Raw genomic sequence first — 16,486 nt, forward strand, 5'->3', positions numbered from 1 at the left:
TTATTTTTAAAAACAAGATTCAGCTGACAAGCAATATAGAACTAATAAAAGTACATTTCTAATCTAAAAGTGTAGCTGTCATTCCATGTAATAAATCCCTATTCTAAGAAAAACACAAAACCTAAGAAAACTCCTAAACTCATTTAAAAATCAATAGGACTCTTACCAAGTAAATCCAAAGGCTTCCTAACGTTACTAAGATGCCATTTGACATGATTGTTTACGGTTATTAGGATTTTCCCTTTTTTTATAACATTTCGTGTTTTACTAAATGAGAATCTCATTCTTCCTTTTTTAGTTTACTGCCTAGTAGAAATGTAGGTTCTGGCAATTGGCTAACTGAGGATGTAAAAACACACACTAATTTTATAAAAAATTACCTTCACAATTCCAGGGTAATGGAAGATGTGCCCACCTAAGAGCTTGAGCTACTACTTTACTAGAAAGAGCATTTACCAAACCTCTCATAGGCTGATTTTGCAACAAAATGAAACATAAACCCAAAAAATGTAGTGGTGAAGACTTCAATAGTTGTATGAAGCTCAAAATTTCTCTACAGAAGTGATATCTACTGAGGCAGAAAGCAATTTTGACCAGTTTCTAAATTGCAAACCCTGGGTACTTGCTTATAAACACTTTTGCACAAGCTTTTAGCATTCAACAATGTAGATCCTGAGATACCTCCTTAAGGTCTCATTGCTAATGAGAACATGCAGTGGCCATTGTGGACATGCCTAATTTCTTTTGTGGATGTCTCCCTCCATAATCATTGTTACTGATTACATTTTGGCATAAACACATCGGTATGTACCACTTGCTGTTTCTCAATACCTTTGCAATGGTGTCCCTAAAATTATGAGTGACAATAAAAGATATCTAGGAATTTTAAAACTGAAAACACTTTATTTCAGAAAAGGAAAAATGTGAAGCTTGCTGTTATATGATGTGATGCAGCACATTTCCCAGAACAGCAAAATCAGCTGTTTTGTGCCTACTTGTTCTATAACCTTTTTTTTTTTAAGTAACTATAACTTGAAACTTAGCCATATGGATGTCTGCATCATCCTGCAGAAGAAACATCTGACTGTCTACAAACATTTGTATGACTCTTTTCAACATTACCCTTTTTCTGTTACTCTATTGTTGCTTGACTAAGGCAGACTGCACATCTGTATAGAAGTTTATCCTATGGATAAATCAGGTGACTTTCAATTACTGTACAAATAAAGTTCCATAGCTCGCTGTGGAAGAGAATAAGGAAGGTCAGAGAAAGTGCTGAGAGGGTTAGAAAGCAGACTAGGACAGTTTATTAAGATTAACAGCTGCAGACTTGATGTTGCTAATGGCAAGACGGATTACACAAAACAGGTGAATCCTTTCACGAAGTCTTACGTCTTCTATATTCCTTATTATAAGGAGCTTACTCATAGCCCTGTAGCAAAACCCTGTGCCCTTCTCACCCAGCAGGATTTTTAAGTGTTCAGTCAGGCTGGCTGGGCTGACGGCTGGCTGGCTGGTTGAATGGATGAATCCTGCTAGCCAAGATCACCTCAGACTTACCCTAACGTGCACACTGTTATTGCTGACTGCATTAGTAAGCATCGATGGCAGACACAGTCTTCATTTCAGAGTATGGGGCAAACAATCCACAGGCCGGGGAACAAAAAACCCCTAAAAAACCTGCTTGAGGCTTTTTTATTAAAACACTACTATTTACTGGGAACAAATAAATAAATAAATAAATATCCAGGCTTCCTCATTAATCACCTTCCAGAATAGCTGCTATGCTGCTCAGTGCTGTCCCAAAGGCAGTAAGGGATTAAAAGGTGCCCTAAAGACAACAGGCCTCCCGCCTACACCAGCACTGCCCCCAGGCCCCCCAGACCCCGGGCTGGGGGACAAGACCCGCTCCGGCCCCAGCGGGCAGCCCGGCTCCGCGAGTGCGCGCCGCCGCTCCGCGCCCGGCCGCGGGACCGCCCGCGCACAGCCAGCCGTGCCGTCCGACCCGCGCTCACACCCGCCCTGCTTCTCCGCACCCGCGCAAAGGAGGATCCCGGACTGTATTTCATTTTTAATTGACTTCCAGCCTCCTCCCCGACACCCCCGCACCGCCCTCCCTCCTCTCCCCGCCCCGGCTGCGCTTCCAGACACACTTTTCTTGTTGCAAACGGCGTGAGCATCAGGTGCGGGCAAGGAGGAGCGGCGCCGACCCCGCCTCCGAGATGCTGCTGCGGCACGGGGAGCCCGGGGCAGGCTCGGGGGGTACCCCGGCTCCCCTGTCCCCATCCCCGCGGCGGTCGGCGGCTTTCCCGCGCCGGCTGTTCCCCAGTGCAGAGCGGTGCAGAGGGGGCGGGGGGATCCCATCCTGCCTCCCCTACACTTCTGTGGCAAAAATATTCCCTCTTCTTCCCCCCTCCCCGCCGCCCCAGCGGTGCGTTCTGTTCCTTGTCCATTCTTGCCGCCCTCCCCTCTCCTGGGCAGGAGTGCCAGGGCCGCGGCGCTGCGGGAGTCAGGTGCCGGCTGCCGCGGCTCTGCAGGGCCGGCTCCCGGGGCCAAGAGGGGACACAGTCCTTCCTGCTCATCCACGCCTCCTCCCCTCTTATTTTCCATTGAGACCATTTTGGGTTCTCTCAATACTCTTATTAATAAGTTTTCTCTACTGATCCTCGCCCTCCCCCCCTTTCCTCTGTGACTATTAGCCCTCCGCAATCTCGTCCAAGGGATGGGTGTTTGTGGGATGTAGCTGGGGAGGAAGATAAGTCCTAGACGCGGGGGCAGGGCGGGAGAGAAACGGAGAGATTTTGCAGTCGTCTCTGGGCTGATTGGGAGAGGCAATCATTGTATCTGCGGCCGGAGGATTAGCAGATAAACTTTTATTGCTCCCTTTTGTGCGTGTGTGTGTGTGTGTGCGTGTCTTTGTGCGTGCATGGGTGTGGGTGTGGAGAGGAAGAAGTCGCCTCTCAAGGGGGAAAATCTTTTCAATTTTCCTTTGGCAGGTGCAGGTCAAGGAGGAACTCATGAGCATTTTGTCTGATCCACGAACTGATTAGGAGAGGGGAAGCGATTCCTCTCCTCTTACCCTTCCTTTCCCAGTTTTGAAATTATTCCTTCCCCACCACCGCCGCCCCCCCCGTCCTTCCCCTCCCCTTCCCCTTCCCCTGCACTGAATGAATGGAAGAGTCTCCTGGGTTTTCTTCTGCTTCTCGCCCTGGACTGAAGAAGTGAGGGGGCATCTATCTACCCTCATCCATCTCTTTCTCGCTCCATCCATTCCCGAGGGGATTTCAGACCGTGCAATGTGTTTTCAGCCTCTTGCCGCTGCTACCACTTGATACTATGCTACGCGCAGGGAGAGGGTTTTGCAAAAATGGATTTATTCGATTTTAAAGGATTTCTTCTCTAATAAGGTTCTCATTGCACACAAATATGACTAAATCCCCTATTTGGTAAATCTTTCTCTACCCCACCCCTCCTCTTTGGGTTCCCTCCCGCCCGCCCCCACCCCTTCAGAGGAGCAAGCACAGGGAGCTGATGACGGACCCATTAATCCCTTCTTCAATGCATCAAAAGAAGCCGAAGGGCTGGAAGTCGCTGGGCTCGGAGTCCTGCAGGAAATGCTTCGATCTGCTTTTGGTTCTGTATGAAACTGGTGACTAGGGGCTCGGCTCGCTCCGCCGCCGCCCGCCGGCACCTGGATGCGCGGGCCGCCGCCGCCGCCGCCGCCTTGCCCGCCGCCGCCGCGATGCACCGCTCGTGGCGGTGCTGGTGATCGCTCGGGTGTGATGGGATTGAGCCGGCGGTGATCATTTGAAGGCGGTGAGGGAGAGCGAAGGAGAGGAAGGGCTGCTCCGCTCTGCTGTGTGTGGGCTTCGGGAATTTTTTTCTTTTTTTTTTTTTTTTTCTTCTTCTTGTTCTTCTTTTCCTACTTCCATCCTCTCCCCGCCACTGGAAGTCCTCCCGTATCTAAATGGAATTAGTGGAGACCGAAGCCCCTTGTGTAAGGAACAGACATGACCCATGGGCGCAGCTTCCTTCACAGTGAGTATCTATCTCCCCCTTCCCACCCCCGACCGAGCCCCTCCGCCGCTCTCGGGCTGCTGCCCCGCGCTGCCTCCGCACTGGCGGAACGGGACACCCGCGTCCCGCGGCGTGGGGGCGAACTCCCCCCGAGCACACACCGCATCCTCTCCCCACCACGCTGCGGTGCACCGGAGAGGAGCCGGTGTCTGCCAGCGCCGTGGGGCGGCGGGACACGCTCCCGGGGGCTGGAGGCTTTCACCTGGGCGCGACGAATCTGGTGGCTTTTGGCGTGCAGGGAAAGAGGGGAGGGGGACAGCCCCTCGCCCTCCGCCGCGGTGCCGCGGGGCCCCGGCCGTGGCTAGAACCTGCCGCCCAGGGTGAGGGGGCCCGGGGCAGCGCCGAGAGCCGCGGCGGGGGCGGGGGCGGCACGGCGGGCACGGAGCCCGGAGAGCTGCGGGGCGGGGGTGGTGCCTCGGGCTGGAATCCACCAGGATTAGCAAGGAGGCACCGAAATGTAGCACCTACTCTTCCAAGAGCCCAGGGGCGTCAAGCTGCGCGGTGGGACCCCCTGTTCCGTCTCTGTTTTGCAGAGGGTCCGCTGTTCTGAAGGGGCTTGGTTGGCCACAGTTCCTCCCAGCACTTCTCTGTGCGCCCACACCTGTATAATAGCGCTATGGACAGGTATTGCTTGTCCAACAACGCTTCGCCAGGCTAAGCCACGTCTGTGCCAAATCACAGCCACCTAAAAACCTGGCCAAGAGATAAATCACTTAATGTACAGCTTGTAATGAAAAAAAATGCACAGATCCAAAAAGATGGAAATATGCGTAATCAGAGTGGCACTAGAAAGCACGATTATAATTACACCCATGATTAGGAGGGAAAGAGGGAGGAGGAAGATGGTGGAAATGCAACAAGAAATGTTGTGGAAACTTCTGTAAAATAATTTCCGAACCGACACAATCACAATATTGTCACTATGCTGCCAATGCTTCCCAAGTGACAGTTTTCAATGAGTGAAGATTCCATGGTTGGTCTCTTTGGGGTCTTTCTTTTTTTCCCCTCTCTGAAAAGCACTGTTCTTTTTCTGTGGCTTAAGAAATAAAAAGGCAAGGGTTCACAGAAAAAAAATGGACTGCCTTGTCTGCTTAAGTACAATGTTGGCTTTTCCTGAGAAGACCACAATTTTAATTACTTTCTGGCAAAGTGCATATTTTGGTGCTACTGTTAATAACACTAAATCAAGAGGCTTTCTCTCTCTCTCTTTTTTTTTTTCAATATGGGAGAAGTGTTTGCTTGCTCTGTCCAAATGTTAGATATTGTATGTCAAGAATAAAACCCAAACCCCAAAACACTTAGTTTCTTAGTCTCTGCTTGTCTATTAGACTTTATTATCGAGTCCCTATTAATAATAAATACTGATATAATGACATGTAAGTATAGCTCCATGCTTTGGAAAAACAGCTCTGTGATTTGGAAACCTCTTTCCTAGCAGTTAGAACCGGAACTGAAAAGACCTGTGGTTTTTTTTGTCATCTTTGTAATAATATATCTGTGACTTGGGCCAACTCTCTTTAGTTCTCTGAACTCCACTTTTTCCATATAGAAAATGAGGAGAGAGCTATTAGATAAAGATGCTTGAAATGAACCTGTAAGAATTGGATATAAACTGTTATTAATTGCCTAAAAAGAAACATTTCTCAGATGGAGTTTGTTTGGCTGTTGTGCGTCCTATTTTGGTGCCATAAATTTGTGGGCAGAGGGAACATCGGCAGCTCGTTCCGTATTTCTAACACCAATCCACCTTACACTGTTGAGAAATTAGGTGTTGGCTGGTGAAGATTACAGGCACAAATGCAATATGATCACTGCATGAAACACAGCTAAATTAAATTAACAACTTTGTAAAGGGGAGATTCCTGCCTTGCCTCAGATTTTGACACAATCGGCAGGCAGAGTCCCACCTAGCACGTGTTTCCAGAATTCATCCCTGGGGAGAGTAAAGGCATGAATGGCTGGGTAGCATTCAGATCTGAGCAGAAGATGTAGTGTTCTCACTGAATGCCCATGACAGAGAAGAGTTTTTAACTATCAGCGCTGCCAACATCCGTCTCTAGGGGCTGTGAGCCTGACCAAGAAATAGTGAATATGCTGCCAAGCCTTCATTTTCCCAGAATTTCAATCTTACCCTGCTTAATAAGGCAGCCATCATCCATGCCTCAAACCCTCTGTCACATGGGAAAGGTCAAAGACATAGAAACAGGGATCTCAATGCCATCAGAATACTAGAAATGTGGAGACTGCCTTCCTTTGGGGTGAAAATTACACACAAATTGCAGTACAAAAGGTGAAAATGATGAAAGCACCATCTTTGAAAGGATCATAGTTACTAGCCCATGGTAGAATTTGGTGTCTCTTGGGGATAACAGGAATAAAATATACCATTCAATTACATTATTAAAGACCAAAATTGATTATGATCGATTCCTCATCATAGTCTATAACAAAATGGTAGCTGACTGATCCAAACTGCTCTGAATAAACACACAACTTCATTTCCACTCTAAGTTCAGTGCAGCCTGGGCACTGTGTTTGCGCCTAATGCCAAAGTAGCTGGGGCAAAGCCCCAAGCACTCCAAGAACTGATGGATGTGTTCTCTCTTCCTATTCCACTTTCTCTGGTAGCCAAAGAAGAGATAAGTGATGACAAGAAAATCAGTGCATGATTTCTTCATCAGGTAGCTAGCGAGTTACTTTGATTGTCCAAATTAGTTTCATGACTCTACTAAGGGTACGCCTCTTAACCTGTTCTAGTTAAAATGTTATTTTTGGAAATTCCCAGAAACACAGTAATTATCTCCAGGTCAAAGTCCATCTCACAAAGGTTGCATTTGTTTCCAAGGGGCATAGTTGTCCTACCATTGTTGGAGACAGTAGATACCTATTTGTGGAATGGGCTGCATACTCACTGCAGCAAAACACAACACCCTCTCGACAAGTCAAACAAACTAGATTAATGAGATTGTTAGGCACACACAATAATTTACTTCACTAGAGATTTCCAAATGCTTTGATGGATGTGAAGAACCCAACCCCTCACTTCTTTCGTACTCCCAGTACTCATTTTCAAATTTTGTTGTGCCGTAGTGAGAGACATTAGTGCATACAGTGGCACCAAAATTTAGTCTCCCTCTGTTAAAAGCAGCCACTCTTCTATTACTGACACAAACTATAATTATATTAAAAAATACTGGTAAAAATGTTTTCCTCTAATTTTAAAGAAAAAGGAAAAAATAGGAGGAGAACATCAGTGCCTGTGGATTTTGCTTTAAACTCAAAAGATCTCCTCGTTATTTGCATACATTTGCAAAGATAAGTGCTTACAAGAACAGGCCACAAAGAAACTTGTTTATACAATATATGCAATTAAAATATGCAAGTAAACATGAAACTTTTTTTTACAGTAATTGTATTTCATTTGTATTCTTGTGAGATAGATGTGTACAATTGATTTGATTGCAGGAACTATCACTCTGTGATATTTAATGCGTATTTCTCTTTCAGTTGTAGCAAGTCTAATCATCCTACATTTGTCTGGGGCAACCAAAAAAGGAACAGGTATGTAAATTGCAGATATTTTTGTGAGACAATATATTAGAGACCAAAGTATGGCCTTGAGCTGTTAGTTTAGTTTTTGAAATTTTTGTAGCTCATTTACTTCCAGTGTCTGTCCTTAGTCCATTTGTTTGGAGTATTCCATTTGTGCCTGTGCACACACAGAAAATCCAGGGATACCCATTAGGCTCAGCCTGACTCTAACTAAAGACTGTAAAATACTCCCACTTTCAAATTGGGAAGTCCAGTTCAGGCGCTCAGCTACCTACACTTAAAATCCTTTTTCTTGTTGAAATATTTTTAAAAACCTGAAATTGGATATCATTGAGTGCATTTGTGTGTGTGTAGGGGAGTATAGAAAGAGATTCTTAAGAGCCTTGGATGTTCAGTGTGAGGAGAGCCAAGCAGGGAATGCTGCTAAGCACAGTGTGTGTCTGAAACTGTGTCTGAATGCAGTCCCTGCAGGCCAGAATTCATTTTAGGAAATTAGGCTCCATGTTGTACTCTGCCTGGATACAGACCAGGACAAAAAAGAAGTGCTTGCAGAGCATAACTCAGATCTCAGATGGTTAACATCATCCTTGGAAGGTGCTTTTTTCTCTCCATTGATCGTAAGAGGGAGCCTCAAACACCTTTACACACCAAGGGCTCAAGTTATATGGGACAATCCTTTGACAGCAGATACCTCCTTCAGAGCAAAACCAGTCTAGAACCTACTATCCTTCCTTTTAATAGCAGCCTAGGCATGTTTTCTTCTGAAGAATGTCTCATTTTAGCCTACTTGTTAAAGCATGATGCTCAGGAAGTGATCCCTCATTTTCTTCAGCTTGAACTGGCCCAAATCTCCAGTCTCTATGTCAGAATACAGAAAGAAATGCAAGAGGTTCAGGGCTAGGAAGAAAGCAAACAGGAAGGTCTGACTCTGCTTTCTGATGATTTACTTAGGAGAAGGGAATTTCTGGGCTGTGATTCCTGGCCTCAGTGCTATTTATTAATTTTACAGCAAACAGAGAGATAAAAATAATCTATGAACCAGATTCCAGGAATTCCCCTGTCTACCTCTGTCCCGTAAATATAGAGTAAATATGCTGCAGATTTAAAACAACTGCTATATACGATCATAATTCTCTGGGTTATTTCCTTGATTTTGCCACTGATGTATTCCTGTATTATGGAGTGAAGCTTGCTGATAGAGCACATGCTTGAGCTTTTAGAGATATATGAGTGGGAAATTCATGCCTTCCGATTCTCAAGCACGTGCTTTCCCTAGAAGGTTATTATTTTAAAAGCAATACTAATTTGTTTTCTCCTAGATATCCAAGCCTCCTCTCTGCTTTGAAAAAAATGTTTTGAATAAGAATTATATGTTCGTACCCTTAAAGAACAGCCTTGTTTTCCCCTAGATCAATAAGCATACTCAGTCTCAACAGAGAAAAGTTTGAGGCCAGTGGCAGAAAGGGACTGTTGTATTTATCCTGTAAAAGAGTTCTAAGTGTCATGTGGATGCAATAATTTGTGAGCTAATTATATAATACTTAATGTTGTCATTCCACAGAAAAGCAAACTACTTCCGAAGGACAGAAACCAGTGCAGTGTGGAACTTGGACAAAATATGCAGAAGGAGGCATCTTCACTTCTCCAAATTACCCCAACAAGTATCCTCCGGACAGAGAGTGTGTCTACATTATAGAAGGTGACCAAAAGAAGAATCATTTTATCATCAATTGTATTAAAACCAATAAGTTCTATTTTATTAAATGTGAAGAGTAGGTGAAGTCATGGTAGTAAATCTTTCCAAGACACAAGATTTAGAGAACTTCTTGATATCTTGTTACTTTCTATCTTGATACAACTCATAAATTAGTTCAGGTGGTAAGTATGCACGACTCAATAAAAACCAGGACAATTTATTTCAGGATATTCAGAGAATGAATAGAACCTAAAATGCTGTAACATGACAGATGAAAGGATATTTTAAAATTACTAGTAAAAGTGATCATGGGAAACAAAATGCTTTTGGCTTCCATGCAGATATTTTAAAAGTAACACAACTGAATCAGGGATGACAAGCACAGCTGGGCAAAGAATGGTAAAAGAAGTCATAGAGAAAATACCTGTATAGTGAGTGTAAAAATTATTTTCCATCCAGTTTTTCATAAGAAATGAAAATGAAAAAAAGCCAACCTACAAAATAGAACTAGAAAAGAATAAACATTAGCATGAAACATTAGCTCTGTGACTTATTTTTTAAAGAGTAGACAATTGTAGGCAAGGAAGTGATGTAGGAAAGGCTAAAAGTATATTACAAACAAATTATGTGGTTTCTTTTCATTAGTCTTTGTATAATGTTTGTTGCAAGGATTGTTGTAATAATGGATCTGTAGAAAGTAATAGAGATTAGATACTGTCAGAGCTCAGAAAAGACAAATCAGGTGCTGTATAGTAAGTCCCTGGAACCAATAAGTTTCTTTCATGAGCTATCAATACATGTAGAATAAAACAATGGTGCTTTTCTATCCATGCCTCATTTACAGAGTTATAATTAATTAGTGACAGAGCCAGGAATTATAGAAAGAACTAAAAATGCAGGTAGTACTAAGATATATTTCCAAAGATATATAGCTGATTTAAATTGAATTAGCTCTTCTAGACCCACACACTCTGCACTTTTAGAAAGGCAAAAATCACAGCAAAATGACTTAATTCCACTTTGGTGCTAGATAACTTAAGTCAGAAGAGGTGGTTATAAATAATATAGCCAAACAGGCTCTTAAAAGAAAATTTATGCTAGTCAGTCTTCATATATAAGTCTGAAACTTAAGCAGGTGTATGGTAAATATTTAAAATCCTTCATAATTTAGTAATTGGTTTAAAATAAAAATATATTTTTTAAAAAGAGATAAATGTATAGGTTCAAAATGTACAACAGCATTATTTTTTTCTGGTTACACTTATGTTGCTAGATCCAGGTCTTTCTGCATGTATTGATCAAATTATCTAACACTCCTGTAAGACTGGGAAGAAGGAAGCCTGTTTTATCTTCAAAGATCTGAAACACAGGATGTTTTATCATTAAGGGGAGAGAGTGCAGAAAAAACCCACCAGTTTTGTAAAATTTAGGCCCATATCTCAGGTCATGAGATGTTCCTCCTCACAGTAAGAAGGTGCCTGAAAGTCCAGTATGGTAAAGACTTTCGTCTTTATTATAGTAATTAAGTACTTACAAAAATATAGCGATATGCTGAAATATGCTGAAAAATGGCAAAATGCACTGTGGAAACAATGTAATTTAAAATACCTAAAAAAGGAAATGCCTAAGAACAATTTACAAAGGAAAGATTTAATCAATCAGCCTCCATAATGAAGATGGAATTCCACATTGACAAGTTTAGAGCAATGTGTAGAAAAGAGTAAACTCAACAGACATCTTGTTATATTTTTTTTGAAAGTTCAATCTTGTTCAAGCCAGTTGAAGACAAGTTTTTTTATGGCACTGATATTTTCTTCTTCCCATCCAGCCTAATCAACAGTTTGGATTGCAGCTGGACATTTTAAAACCCACAATGAAAGTAGCTCTATCAGTACATAATTTGATGAGAACTGTGGACATTGCACAACATTTTCAGCTCTGATCTCCCTGTGTCTATTTCTGTCTTCTAAAAAATCAGGAATAGTCATGTCTGTCTGGAAAATGTCACAGAAATAAGCAGAGATAGGGTAAGATCTCTGAGTAATAATATTTTAAAATGTGGCAGATTGAAAAAAAAGGGCAAAAGAAGTACTGGAGGTCAACTAAAACTTTTTTGTAATTAGAGTAAATTATTTGTCCATATTTATTCTTTTTGCAACATATGAAAATGGTGGAAAATTATAAATAAGGCTAGTAAGTATAAAATTTCACCAAACCTTTTATATTCTGTGGGACTCATTGGCATAAGACACTGAGGTTAAAGGATTGCAAAAAAAAAAAAAATTATTTTACTGATAGTAGTATCTTTGAGATCAGGTAACAATCTAATGGAAATTGTGGATAATTATGATTAATGGAGGACATAACTACTGTAGAGTAAGACAGAAACATCTCCATATGCATTTTATTTCTACATTAATTATTGAAATTCCAATATGCTTCAATAGCTTTGGAATCCTTTGGAATGCCAAGTATCAAACTAGAGGGACTCTTGATGTGATCCATAATAGCATCCCCCCATTGCTCTCTCTCTGTTGTTTGCCTCAGGGAGTTAGAGCAAACCAGGACTGTATATACCATACTGAAAGCTGTGTGATGTGAGTATAAATACATATATGAATCACTAGGTTTTTTCCTGGCTGCTTGCAATCAATCCTTCATTTTTTTGCTATCAAACACAGTCTTAGCACAAATTCTGATTGCTTCCTTCAAACACAATTCCTAGTGACTTTAGCAGTCTTTACTGGTGATTTCAGCTTGTAGTAGTTGTGAAACAATTGAATTTCATCTCATGATACAATCTTTTTCCTCCACATTGTAGCTCAACTTATATGTTTGCAAGCATTTTATAATATCAAAATTACTTCAGTGAAGTAAAGGAGCTGGCAAAAATTGCCATTATCTTAGACTGTGAATTTCTAAAAAAGAAGAAGACTTCTGATTGCAGAGGTCTATTGTAGTAGTCAAAGATATAAACAAATCAAACAGCTGGAAGTTTCTTAGATTATTTTTCTTTTCTTCTCTTTTATTTGTTTCAATTCTGTTTTAGTAATTATGATGACGAACTGTTGGGACAACATGGAATTTTAAAATACAGGTTGAGTACCTTTCTAAAAGAAATCCTTTAGGTCTTCTAGAAATCATGGACTCTGTACAAAAATTGTTATGCAATAGAGGAGTGTCACAAATGAAAGAGTGGCTTGGAGGAGAGGGAGACAACTCCACAAGGAGCTTCTGATGAATCCCATCTTCCTTTCAAAATGCAACGAGAATTCATTCTTTTTGTTTTTTTTTCTTTCAGTCTTATTTGGCATATAGAAAAAATAGAAAATAGCTGAGTGTTTGGCTAAATTTCACCCTTATTTTGCATATTCATGACTTTAACCTGACAAAATTCACAGCTGCCCAGAACAATCACAGCAGTGACAGCATTAGCCTTTGCCAGACTGCAGAACATTTGGCATGCATGCTACAAAGGGAAATTTGCACAGGAGATTTTGTAGGAGCAAAGGCTTTTATTTGTATTAAAACATTTGGGAAGCAGGATAGTCTTACTTTATATATGCTATAAATACTTTATATATACTATATTATATACTGTAATTTGGGAATTGGTTTGGCAATCCTGTAAGAGAAATACTTGTAAAATTCCAACCATTCTTCAACTTTTAATAATTAAGTGCTTATTTATAAATATATTTCTGGACAAGAATTGCTTTATGGAGATATGAAATAATCTTCCATTTTATATTTTTGTGAACATGTGGAGTTAGCACTCTTGAAGATCTCTCATGTTCCCAAAAAAGGCCATTAATGTCTTTCATTCTAGATATTTCACAGGTGTTAAAAAATGTCGTGTTATCGCTGAATGAAAAACCTCTGCTCAAAGTCCTTTTGTATTTCACAGTGATTTTTGTGTTCAAAAAGTTTTCATCAAAACAATGAAAGAATCCTCTTTTAAAAGGAAGATATATTATCAATAATAGCAGGACAACCAGAAAGAATGAGGATTATTGAAAACTATTAGCAGGGTAGCAGTTCAGAGAGATGGGAGTAGGTGTTGAGTGCAGTTTCTCATTTCCATGCAGTGTGGCAAATTGAAACAGATTTTTTCACTTAACTTCAGCTGTCACTTACACAGACTTAGAGGCTGATCAGAATTAAAACCTTAATTGTGTGGTTTTGCTGCGACTGTTCTACCGCAAGCTGGAACCCAATGACATTTTTTCATTGGATGTAAAATCTCAAGACAGCAGTTGCGTAAGATAATTAGATGAAAAATATGACAAGACATGCAAGCATTAAGTAGGCCTTTCCATGGTATTAAACACTTTTGAAGAATGATAATTGGAAGTTATATATGGACGTTTTGCGATCTGAAATAAAATCCTTTTATGAGACAATGTACTATTCAATATATGTCATTTGGAGTTGACAAAAACTTTTCCTGACATCATAGCCTCAGAAGTACTGAAGACATGAATGGGCTTTGCCTGTGAATAAGGATACCAGAAATGGCCACTCCATCTCTCCTTTTCTGATTAGATGGCCAGATGCCAGTCCAGTCTAGAAGATTTGCGTATTCTGGATTGCTTTTGTTTTATTTTTTTCTGTAGGTACATACATTAGTATTAGTGACTATTCTGGACTTTATCCCAGTTTATTTCTGTGAGTTTTACTGTGACCTCATTTGCACACACTTTATTGCAAAAGCTGTGGCACAAGATGTGTATTGAAACATTAGCTGCTTGTTCTACCTTGTGTTTAGCAAAGAAACCCTTTATTAAAGCCAGAGTGTAAGTGTGGAATTGAGCAATTTTTGCTAAAAGGAACTTAAACTGAGAACTTGAATTAGGTGTTTCCATCCCTTATGGTCATTTCTAGAAAGTTTTGATTAATTTTGTGTCTTATGTAGATTTTTTTCAAACAAAATATTTAACCATTAACTAAATATGAAGCACAAGGTGAAGCACAGAGGTGCATTTAAAAGCCCCTGATGAAAAGGTCATGGTGTGTTGCACCCTGGAGTTACACACAGCTACAGAAACATGAAGTGTTCCTACTGGCATGGCCGAAATGATGCCAGAATGTGATTTTAACATTTGAGGAGTGTGAAGGGGAAGTGGTTCAGCCCTCAGTCTCAATCCCCAGCCTTGTTTTATCCCCAGTGGAGAAGCGGTGCTAATGAACACTCAATGCTCCATTCTTACAGTAGCCTCAACTCATGGGACCTTTGGCAAAAAGAGGAAACTCTTGAGCTCCCCTTGAGCTGATGTGATTCTCTCTGATCCTTTAGCAAAATCTGAGCTTCACTAGGAAAAGCCTCATATTGACTTTGTTGAAAAATAAATAAAAGCAGACTACTGTAAACCATAGCAATATTCTGATCATAAAACTGGTCAGCAATGTGAGATTCAGGGAGCTACATGGAGGTCGTGGTTGTGGAAATTTTGCTTTTTCTGAGGTCATGCAGTTACCCAGTCAATAGATTTCACGTGTAACTCCGTAGGCCTGATTCTTGTTTGCCCGCAGTCTTTCCTTTTCTATTATAGTCAGGCTACAGTTGGCTCTAGGGCTTCTTTTCAACACCAAAAATCATGTCAAATACTGAACTACAACTCTGAGGCAGCCCTGTGGCCATTTTTAATATTTTACGTGAATCTTGGGTACAGGGAAGACCTGTTACGGGTTTAACAATGGGTCAGCACCTGTAGCCCTTTTATTGATGTGAAATAAGGCAGCAGAAAAGAAAGTTTGCAAAGGATAAGTACGTTATGATAATGGCATAAGCCATTTCTGAAGCAGATAATCACTTTTTGGCTGTGGGGAGCAGAGCAGCCGTACACTGCGATGCTGCTGTACGACACTAACAGGAGTAGGAGAATTGATCGTCATATCTAGCTTGTGACATTAAAATATTACAATAAAGTTCTAGGCAGGTTAATAGGATGACATTGGAATTGTGCAGGTGTAAGATTTTTAAGCCCTGATGAACATTCTTAAGATTACCTGAAGTGTTTTCAGGATGGAGTTTCTGATACCTGACTCTGTGGTTCTTAGGTGAATGATGAACAATTCTCAGCAAATCTCCTTAAATGGAATAAAACATGCAGAATGTGATCCCAGATTGAAAGCTGGTGATTGCTCTCTTCTGTCCTAGTATTTCTTAGCTGAGTTTAAATCAATATTTTTCATAAAAGTGTAAAGTCAAGGATAAAAACATCTGAATAAATTGAATCAATTATGTCTTCCAGGTATTCAATCTTTTACTATAATCTAAATAGATTTACTTTGGTCTTCAAATCTCCCCAAGGATCAATTCATTATGATCTCCATTAGAAACTTTATTAACTCACTTTAGTTTTGTAAATTTTTTTGTACTTTCAAAGTGTTTTCTTTTCTTTAGGCTGTGAATTTGGTGCAATTATATGTAAAACATAAAGCCTTGCTTTTGTTACTGAATTTGTGTGGGCACAAAGATCACAAATTTCCTGTAAATTGGTATAAATAATGTCAATAGAGTGTACTTCCCTGAATGTGAATTTCTTCAAATTGAGAACAGTAGAAAAGGTTTCTTTCTTATGTTAAATTAAACATTTGTATAAATATCAATCATCCAATTCTATTAACATTGTAAATAAAGCTGTTAAAATAATCTTTCTTTTCAAATAATGTATTTTATTAACTGACTTTTTAACTGCTTCTTATGAAATAATATGAGGCTGTATTTATTTAAATTACATAGTTGTAAAAGGGATCTGACTGTGTGCTCTTATGTAAAGATTTCAAAATTTACCTAATATTTTCTTATTCAGTTAATTTTAAATAGTCTCTCTTCTTACGTGAGTAATGAGTTCATACCAAAAGCTTCAATTTAAAAGACTGAGAAATCCAAACAAGATATAGGTTCTGGTCACACTGACAGTTTTCTTATTGCTCTTGAAGAAAGAAATGTAGAGATGTTGACTGCTGTAGTGGCAGCAGTTTCTATGCTACAGTTATTGCACTCAGCGTGGAGTTTGATCTTGAATATTTTCATGTGAAAAGAATGGTAACTCTGGCAAAGCTCACAGCAATACAAACCTCTTTTGATATGTGTAAAGTGTAGGACATGATCCCATGAGAGGCACAGCAGGCAATGACACAACAAATCCTTGTCTT

The 16,486-nt window shown here is 40.6% G+C and overlaps 1 protein-coding gene across 1 annotated transcript in view; it reads left to right on the plus strand.

Annotated features, from left to right (window-relative positions):
- Positions 1 to 2,932: 2,932 nt before the first annotated feature.
- The window catches only part of NETO1 (neuropilin and tolloid like 1), a 64,895-nt gene continuing 51,341 nt past the window's right edge, over positions 2,933 to 16,486 (plus strand). The window contains exons 1-3 of the mRNA XM_085052448.1: positions 2,933 to 4,038; positions 7,585 to 7,638; positions 9,191 to 9,328. Coding sequence (XP_084908574.1) covers positions 4,011 to 4,038; positions 7,585 to 7,638; positions 9,191 to 9,328 — 220 coding nt within the window. The 5' untranslated portion in view covers positions 2,933 to 4,010. The remainder of the gene's footprint in view (positions 4,039 to 7,584; positions 7,639 to 9,190; positions 9,329 to 16,486) is intronic.

This window comes from Lichenostomus cassidix, chromosome 2 (assembly GCF_008360975.1).
Source record: "Lichenostomus cassidix isolate B80296 chromosome 2, HeHo_3.0, whole genome shotgun sequence".
NCBI lineage: Eukaryota > Metazoa > Chordata > Aves > Passeriformes > Meliphagidae > Lichenostomus > Lichenostomus cassidix.